General features: G+C 47.1%; 1 protein-coding gene across 10 annotated transcripts in view; it reads right to left on the bottom strand.

Moving 5' to 3' along the window:
• Positions 1–1553: 1553 nt before the first annotated feature.
• Positions 1554–9945, bottom strand: part of Cgnl1 (cingulin like 1) — a 148478-nt gene continuing 140086 nt past the window's right edge. For 8 of the 10 annotated variants that reach the window (XM_074066046.1, XM_074066043.1, XM_074066050.1 and 5 more), the window contains 5 exons: positions 7547–7630; positions 6959–7083; positions 5945–6053; positions 5449–5612; positions 1554–4394 (listed from right to left, as the gene is read on the bottom strand). In XM_074066046.1, coding sequence (XP_073922147.1) covers positions 4259–4394; positions 5449–5612; positions 5945–6053; positions 6959–7083; positions 7547–7630 — 618 coding nt within the window. In that variant the 3' untranslated portion in view covers positions 1554–4258. The remainder of the gene's footprint in view (positions 4395–5448; positions 5613–5944; positions 6054–6958; positions 7084–7546; positions 7631–9945) is intronic. The other 2 variants (XM_074066047.1, XM_020185569.2) reach the window with 1 other exon arrangement.

Below are 9945 nucleotides of genomic sequence, written 5' to 3'. Positions count from 1 at the left end.
AAGCAACCTCTGAATGTAGGCTGCACATCTCAGAAAGCACCCCCTCCGTGTGGTGAGCAGTAGGTGGGACAATCTTATAGTCTTACAAGGGGTGAACAACCCTAGTTACTTACCCTGGGCACACCTTACCTTTCCAGAGGGCTAGGAAGGCCACTGAACTTTGTAAGCCCCAAAGCATTTAAGACACCTTTATTTTAGAACCCAGCAGCAATGAAACACACAGACAAAAGAAAAAGAGTTGCCATGAAGTGGAGGAAATGGTAGAGTGAGTTATTTATTTCCTGTAAAACCCTGCTTCAGAAAATGAACATAGTTTAGGAAACCATCCACATGTAAATTGGAAACCAGAGCATAGGAGGGCCAGAGCTGGAGGCTAGTGGCAGGCTGGTTGAATAGAGGGCACTTGTGTTTTCTAAGTCTTCATTATCCAAATTCTGGGAGAAGTCTTTCCAGAGAGAGCAGACAAGGACATGAGAGAGCCAGGAGTCTCAAAGCAAGCTTGGCTCTGGCTTCACAAATCCCTTGCCTAGCTCTGCAGGGAGCCTTAGCCAGTCTCCAAACAGCCCCAGCATGTGTGCCCAATGGCAATCAGGGACAAATGAAAGGCAAGGTGGCCTCAGTCATTATGATAAAACCAAGCAAACCCAGGAGCTGGACTGGCAGGCTTATTGGCTGGGCCCTTTCAAAGGCAGGAGGCATTTAACTGAGGGCACCTGGTTTATCTTAATCTCCAAGCCCTTTCCTAGAAAACAATGCTTTCCTGGAAAGGCCTGAAGGCCCAGAGGCAGCTGGAACACAGTGAGGCCCAGGCAGGTGGTAGGAGAGGGCTTGCAGAGCAGAGGGGCTGTCTGCCTCTCCTCAAGCAGACCTCGGACTCTAAGTGCAGACCTGTATGCCAGAGGCTGTGATCACAAAGAAACCACCCAGCCTTTGTGCCCAGTGTACCTCAGCTAGAGAAATCACAGTGACTATTTCAAAGGGACAACAGGATGAGCATGGCCACAGTACAGGGAAACTCAGACACGGGACTCTAACCAAGTCCACTCTTCACTTGTTAGTGACCTTGGGCAAGTTATTTATCTTTCTGCATGTGTTCCGAAGCATGTGAAAGGGAGTAATATCACCCGCCTCATGGCATGCAGATTAAGTCAGGTAAAATGCCAAGTTTACTGCTCCATAGGGTCTGCCCAGTTGCAGCTTCTGGTGTCTGTGGTTGGTCGCTGTGAGATCCAGAGACTGTACAAACTCAATTACAGGCAAACCCATCCAAGTTTAGAAAAAGAAATAAATGGGGCACCTATTTATTCTCAGTTGACTTTGGATGACGCTTACCCTTTTGCCATTTTCTGAAACAGGCAGTTTGGAATTCTCAGGACGTCACAACTGGCCAGAGCCATTTCTTCCCTGGGCCTTCCCCACCCTCTTATTTCAGAAGCTCACTTTGGAATGCTACTAAGTTGTAGTTCTCAGTCATTCAATTTGGTAATTTCTTGGAGAACAAAGAACCAACCTTTTGAAAAAATAAGGGAGTGAACATAATGGAAAAGTCGAGATTCCCATTGAGTGACTCTGTTTATTGAAAGGAAATCTTGCTTTATCCAGGAATTCACTTACAAGGAGGTAGCCAGAGTAGGAATGTCTCTTCCCCATGGCAATACAAAGCAACCTACTCATACCCAGAAGAAAAAAACCCACCAAGGATAAACCAATTGGCATGGCAGAGTGACACTCCAAAGCTGGGGAAAAAAACTATAAAAGCTACATGGTGATTGTCTCCTCAGCATTGCATCTGGCCACGTTTGTTTTTACATAAGAATACCTTCTTTAGCTAGCCTAAAAAATATTTTGAGCAGTGTAATTCTTAAAGCAATAAAGAGGAAAAAATATGTATATATCATAAAATCAAAGAATGATAGCATGTTCAAGCTGGGAGGACCTGGGCCTCCTCCACTTTTCCCAGGCAGCACCCAGCAAGGTCATGGGTAAGGAGATGAGCCAAGACTTGAAACTCTCTCTCTCTAAATCCCAGTCCAGTGTCCTTCCTGTCCCATAGTAATATGTGACCAGTTCCCTGTCAACCCCACTGCAGGATAGGACAGCATAACTGTTAACATTTTTAGCAGTCTCATTTTAGGGTAACAATGCAAGTGTTTCACACTGATCTGTTTTTCAGAAGTAGCTTTGCCTCTATTCATGGCTACTAGAAAGAGCTAACCAGAATGAGGACCAGTTACTTTCTCCCAATCCAAAACCCGGTGCTCCTTCCCAAAGTTCTTGGGCTCGCTGATCTTTCTCCAGGACTTGCATCTGTAGGTATGAGTGGGTAGAAGCTTTCTCAGCAGACGTACTGACAATATCTTGTGATGGCAGAAGCAGCAAGGAAATGAAAAACATTCTGAGGGCCAGGGAATCTCTGAGTGCCATGGAGCCAGTCAACCAACCACATGCTTGTCAGGTCCCCGGGAAGACAAAGGGCTCCTGGGCTGGGTACAGAGAGGCTCAGCACCTGTGTCAGTTTGTTTATTGGTGTCTAGCACCCCTTTCCCCGTGACTGAGTTCCAAGAGGGGAGAGCTTTTACCTGTTCTACTCACTGCTGGACTCCCAAGACCAAGGACTGTGCCTGACACACTGCAGGTGCAGAATCCAGAATATACTAAATGAAGGAAAGCAGGAAATCGCTCCATACCCAGTGAGTAAGCAGAAGCAAGAGCCACCCCCACTGGTGGTGACCCTAACTCAGAGGTGGAGGACTGGGCTGACCACTTTGAATCCTGTTGGGTAGGCTCTGCGACTGGTAGGAGGGACCCCATGGCAACTGTCATGAGGTTTTCTGGCCCATAAGTTCCTCACATCCCTATTAGGATACTTGGGAATACTGCTGACACAGTGACCCCTGCCATTTTTGCCCAATACTCTTAGCCAATTCATAGGGCCCAACCCCTGACTACTTCTCTCCTGAGTTGCATGCCTGCCTGTCCCATAGTAATATGTGACCAGTTCCCTGTCAACCCCACTGCAGGATAGGACAGTGTAACTGTTAACATTTTTAGCAGTTAGGGCAGAAACTAGTGTTGGGATATCCAGATTGCTCCCAGTGCCAAGCTCCCTGTATTTCATGCCATTGCTCCTAGACAACCCCCCAGGTTTGCAGACACTCCAAATTCTTTCTCCCTCTGACATCAATCTGAGTTTGAGCTCAACCCATCTCTAGCCTACATGAACTTCCACCTTCCTTCTCATGCCAGCTCACCTCCTACACCTGCTTCTCAGCCCCTCTCCCTTTCCCTGGATGCCTTCTGCCTTGTCCTCATACCTATTGTGCTGGTCCCCTCTTACTCCTCCCATTCCAGGCTTAAGAGAACAGAACTTGGAGGCCTGCCATTGGAGGAGAAAGGAAAGGACTAGTGAGATATGACACCAAGGCTTCATCCTTCTAGAAAACACATCACTTGTCCTGTTCCATCTGTGGATAAAAAAATCGGTGATTGGGAACTGGGGTTAGCGTGGTTCAGAAATTATAATTCTAGATAAAATAGCAACCAAAGTCATAGGTAAAAAATGACCTTCTCATCCAGCAAGTTGTTTCCTCAGACCATCAGAATATAGATTCCCAAAACTAATTGTCCATTGTTACTACCAGACTTCTTTTTCTCCAACTCTGATTTCCAAAGTGGTCTTTACTCTACTTTCTTTTGCTTCTGTTTTTTAATACTTAAAATCTAGTAGCTTCATATTTTAAAAAGGTTAACCCAATATAGATGTGTGAACTTTACAAATAAACCACACTGTAAAAGCTCTGGAACATTCCAAAATGGAATAGCAGCAGTCCGTGAGAAGGTCTGTTTTAAAATATATACAGCCTGTACATTTCCTTCCCTGCACAGTGTCTATTACATAACTACACTTTGGCCTCTTTCTCTTGGCAAGGGGAGGGAAGAGCAGGACAGGAAGACAATGCATGTGGTGATGGCAGACAGCTGTGTCCAACAGGGGCTCATCCTACCAAATTATATTTTCAAAAATGCCCCATTGGTTGGTGGCTCTTACTCCTCATTTTGAACTGAAATAGCTCCCTGTCGAACACCCAATAGTCACTCAACCACGGAGAGACCCTGAAGAAGAAGTAGCAGGCTGTGTGAGAGATGGCTCAGGGTCTCAACTTCAGATGCCCGCTCCCTTTGCTGCCTCTTGCTTTGGGTGGCTGCAGAATCCTGTGAGGAATTATGAGCCCCTTCAACAGCCCTGGAAGTGCTGGACTCAGATCTGGCTGGCAATGGTGTTGTCCTTGGGGAAGGTGTAACTCAGTGGCGCCTCATAGAGGCTTCCCCCATCAGTGCTGAGGTCATCGTCGTCATCGTCATCCAGCACTTTACTCGGTAGCTTCTTAAGCCTGCTAAAGCAATAAGGGATATGTTTCCTGGCCCTGGCTAGACCTTATCTCTGATTGGTGATGGATGAAGGGTCTTGGGCTCCTGTCTTCCTCTCTTTTGAGGACATATAAGCACATGAACTTAGTGGACCAACACCTGACGGTCCCTCAGTACCAGGTAGAAAATTGCCCACCTCTCAGCACCAGAAACTAGGGTTGACAGGGTGAACCAGGATCAGTATTGATTTCTCCTATGGCTTGGCAGGATGCTGGTACTGATCCTGTCTTAACTTAAAACTTTGATATTCACCAAGGATTAGGTGGTGAATAATGGTAGTAATTTTTTTGAACATCACATTAAAAATGTTACCGATTTTGGTTACTGATGTGTTTCACCTTAATGCTGACCTTCAGGCCTGTTTCCCATTAAATCAGCCCCATAGGACAAAATTCTCAAAAAGTTGGAACCTTCTGTCCCTTTATGAGAACTACCTGGACAGCCAGCATAGAGCCCAGGGCAGTCAGCCTCCAAGAAAGGTTTAGCTCTGTGGATGAGTTTGACCTTAATCTCACCTCCTCACCTCAATGCCCCAGGCATTGCCTCATTTCTTGGGCAGGAAAAACCACCCATCCAATTCCCACTGCCCCCATCCTTAAGATTTTCACAGAGGAGTTTGGGAGAACCCCTGGCTCAGGATATCCCAGCCCTTGTAAGAATACAAATCAAAACTTTACTCCCTCAGTCAAAAAAAAAAAAAAAGTAGTCTGGGTCCAGGTACTGCTGTGCATGGTGGTGTGAGACAGGCTGATCTCCTCTAAGCCTCAGATTCCCCAAATGTCAACAGAGATAATGGCTGCCCAGGTGGCACTGGCGCACTGGTATAAGGATGGCACAAGTGAGACCTTATGGAATATGTGAGATGCCGGAAGTGAACATCTTTCATCTCTAGGGTGGGAGGACCCCAAAAGAAACTGGCTTGGTCCAACAGGAGTAAGAATGCTCTGAAAGCATCAAGTACTCCTCAAATATTGGAGGTTGAGGAACTAAAGGCCACAGTGGGGCACCACCTTCACCCACCTTAACTCTTTCTTCATGGAATTGAGCTGCCCCTGCAGGTGCTCATTCACGTCAATCTGCTCCTCCAGCTCCCTCTGCAGCTTCTTCTTAGAACTTTCCAGTCTGTCGATTTCCTCCTCGGCCTCCTCCACCTGTCGCTTCATTGCCTTCAAGCGCAAGCTCAGCTGCGTCAAGAGAGAGGGTGGATTGTATGCTGGGGGAAGACCCAGCAGGGCCCGGAAGGAGAAAGGATGCCAGGGGCCTGGCCAACCTCTCCCCAGACAACGAGTTTCATGGAAAGAGGGAGGGCATAATTTTTGAAAGCCAAATTCAGGTGTTGAAGCTTGCCAAAATCCCCTAAGTAGCCCAGAAAGCCCCATTCTGTGATGTAAGTGGTGAGTGGACAGGAGGAATGGGCCCACGCCAATGCCACTGTCCATGGAGCCTAACCTCCTTCCTGCTCCCCCAGCCTCAGAGACAGAATCCCATCTGAGAGAGAACACAGACGCCCCCTCACCTGGTCCTTCTGGTCAGTCAGTGACAGGTGCTCGTCATCCACCTGCATCACCAGCTCCTTCACTTTCCGCTCCAGTCTTCGGTTGCTGAGCTGGAGGCTGGCCCGGTCCCTGGGGAGACAGAATTGAGCATTCTCTCATTCTCAGCCCAGGAGGAGGCCCAGGCTGGGAGGAGGGGACATTCCAGACAGAGGTACTAGTCAACCGAAGCTTAGGGTCAGAGAGATATCCATGTAGCAGGGAGGAGAAATGGGCTACTCATCGGACAGCTGAAGAACAAAGGCTTCAAGAAGGGTGTGTCCCATCCAAGGCTGCAGGGATAGCAAGGGGCTCAGCAGGGTCTAGAAGAGTCCTGAGTTCTTCCACTGCTGAGCTTAACTTTGTAATTCAAAGAGTTGCTGACTGCCAGCATTTGAGTCTATGCCAGGCTGCTCCAGCTCAATCCCCTAGAAGTCCTACTGAAAACAGGTATGCATGCACACCTGTCACACTCTTTCTAGGAAGGTATGGGACCATGAGTAAGAACAAATCTGGTTAATTCCAGTTAGTCCTCAGCCTGAAATTTCATAGCTCAGAGCATCATGGTGTTGGGAAGGAGTGTGGTCACCTGATCGTGTATCTTGCCCAGCCACTGGGGAAGGACCTGCCTCATCTTTGACAGGTAGCCAGTGACTTCTGCTTGAATGCCCCTGGCCTCCAATCTAGCTCACACTCAGTAGCGTATGAGGTAGCCTGCTTTATTTGGGGAATGAAGAAAGGCACAGCAAGCTCAGTGGGAAAGCTATAGACTGAGGAATCCACTCCTGAACTCCAATCCAGCTACACTATGTTCAGACAGGCTACTGTACTCAGGTCACTTCCTCTGATGGGTCTCAGTTTTCTCACCTGTAAAATGGAAATAACAGCAAGGTTTTACATGTTCTGCCTTCCACAAGGGCTTACAAGGATGGGAAGAGACACCCAATGTACAAGCACACTAATGGGATGACCTCTGCCCCACCCTGTTCTAAGCTCACCTCTCCTCACTCTCCAGTCGGTCTTCCAGCTCTGCAATCCTGGCTTCCATCTGTACCACCAGCCCCTCTTTACTGGACCTGTAGGAACCTTCCAGGTGGATAATCCGGCTCTTTAAATCCTTGTTCTGGAATCAGACAGGAGATTATGAGGCACTGTGTCTGCCATGCTCTCTGGGCATAGAATACAGGGTGGAGATAGGTATTTGGTGGATACCTGTGCTAATCTTGCTCTCCTCATAAGAATGCATGGCTGGGGCCCTTGGGGAGCCCAGAGATAATTCTAGAAACACCCCTGAATTTAGGTCATAGAAGGTAAAGGAAGATATTTTAACATAATCCCTCATGAGCTTGAATTAGGCTTGGGACTGTCCTTTTATAAACCTGCAGGGGAGAGGACAGGAGAAATAGACTCCTTCACCAATTATATTCAGTGAAGAAATTATGGCCCAATTAATCTTTCTTAGACACTCATATGTTTGATGATATTGAGTCTTATCTGTTCCCTTTTCACTGGGATGCAGACCTCCAATATTCTAGCCCAAAGCCACGGAGCAGGAGGCTGGAGCTCATGGGTCCTGCTGCCCTCACCTGTCTCTCCAGGGAAATCTTATCACACTCCAAGTCTTGCCTCACAGCTCTCTCCTGAAGTAGCTCGTTCCTCATCTGCTCCATCTACAATAAGCAGAACAAAAGCCCAGAGGTTAAAGAGATGGTTCCCAGGCACAGAATTCCAACAACAAAGTCAACTCTTCCTGAAAGAGGCCAAACCCCTCATGCTGCCTCCTATTGGGTACAGGATCTATTTCTTAGATGTTCTTGGCTTCTCTGAGTGATTGCAAAGGTAGTTAGACAAATAATCACAGTCACATCTAACCATGCTATGATGGGTTGAGTTGCTCCCTAACCTCCCCACCCCCCACCAAAAAAAAAAAAAAAAAAAAAGAAAGAAACATATATGGACATCCTAACCCTCAATACCTCTGATATAAACTTAGTTGGAAATATGATCTTTACAGAGGTGATGAAGTTCAAATGAAGCATTAAGGATGCTAATCCAGCATGACTGGTGTCCTTTTAGAAAGGGGATGTTTGGATGCAAAGACAACCATGAGCATGAAGATTCCCTGTGCAGATGAGGATGACAGGGATGCATCTTCAAGCCACGTAGTACCAAAGATTGCCAGCAAACCACCAGAAACTAGGAGAGGCAAGGAAGGATTCCCTACTGGTCTCAGAAGCTTTGCCTTCACTTTGCTTTCAGATTTGTGGACAGCAGAATTGTGAGACAAAACCTTTGTTTTTTCTATGCCACCAGTTGGTCAAGCAGCCCTAAGAAACTGAGGTGCCTGCTTAGACTCCACATTCACACTATCCTATGACAGCCCCAAACAACCCTAACAATTAGTCATATTATCTTTGCTAAGGACATTAGGGCTTGGAGAAGAAGGTAATCACTGGTGGGGGGGGACCACCATCAAGTTTGCCTAGGTGGTTCTGAGGACATGGGACATTCAATGTTATGATCAGGAAAGGCCCGGGCAAACTGGCCCAAGGAAAAGTGAGTATCTGCCTGGGTTCTTGTCACCTCCTTCCAAGGTCGCACTTCAGAAAGGATGTCCCAATGACCATTTCCTAGCTCCTGCTAGATTTCTCCTTTCTCGTGCCAGAAACAGAAGTCAGAATACTGGGCAGCTCCAGGCCCTGACAAAGGCTATCCATTCTGTGAAGGTAGCAAAGGAGCCTTGCTGACCAGCAGGGGGAAAAAACTGCCACCTGTCTATCATTCCCAGGCGACCTCTGTGGAGTGAAGTGAATGTCAACACAGGCCCCACCCTATGAATAGAACTGTCCAGCAGAGGGCAGCCTGAAGAAGGCAGAATTCAGGTGAGCCAGTGCAATCAAAAGATTTTTTTTTTTCCTAAGAAGAAGCCTTTTGGGGACCCACATGGCCCAGCGATGCATCTGGAGTCCCTGGAGACCAGGGTCTGGGGGGCATTCTGATGCAGGCTCACCTGGCCTTAGGATTTCTTTTTTTTTTTTTTTTTGGCCACCTATATAAGCACCCTGCAAGGGTGCAACAGTTGCAAGTCCTGGAAATAACAAGATGAGACACTGCCCCAGGTTCATTTGCTTCCTGGCTCCCATTGTCCTGGACACAGTATGTTCACAGAATGACAAACAGCACAGTGTGGCTGATAGAGAGATGACAGGATGTGGTAAGGAATAAGGCTGGCTGGACAAACAGAGCCTAAACATCTCAGGAGGACACTAGACCTGACGTTAGGTGGGAGATCTGTGTGGTTTTATTTAAAAAAAAAAAAAATTAACCTTTTGAACTTCTGACTGGCAGTCTTTTAACTCACAGGGGTTTAGGATTTTACCAAAAGGGAAACTGAGGCCTGGGGTGGCTACACAAGTAACTAGAGGCAACCAGACTAGAACACAGGTTGAACCAGTTCACTGCCCACTCCTTCAATTGCTCTGTTTCTTTTGACCAACTAAGTAAAAAGGATTCAAATGAACCGAGAGTTCAAACACAGCTGTAACATAAAAACCAAGGCAGGAGAAGGGAGTCAAGATGGCTGAATCCTTGTCTGGCACTCAGAAGAGTCAGAGCAGCAGAGGAAACCCGTATTTCAAGGACAGTTAGAGGGGAATCAAGGTGGAATGCTTTTTATCCTGATTCTGAATGGCCATAATGTATTCCACAAAGATGTACAAATATTGTATCTCAGTTACAAAAACAACCAAGACCCAAGGAGGGCGTCCACTTTCCCTCAGGGCACCTTTGTGAGAAGAAGTAAAGAATGCCAGCAATGCAGAGGACCTACAGGCATCACATGGAACACTCTACTCACCCCACAGTCATCAAGAGTCACATGTTATGAAGAAGGCATTAGAATAATTCCTATAACTGTTCTGAGCACAAGGTACCAGGGTAACGAATGCAGGCTCACAGTCACTTGCAACACAAGACTACAGACGTG

This window comes from Castor canadensis, chromosome 2 (assembly GCF_047511655.1).
Source record: "Castor canadensis chromosome 2, mCasCan1.hap1v2, whole genome shotgun sequence".
Classification (NCBI taxonomy): domain Eukaryota; kingdom Metazoa; phylum Chordata; class Mammalia; order Rodentia; family Castoridae; genus Castor; species Castor canadensis.
This window is presented reverse-complemented; position numbering and strand designations above follow the sequence as displayed.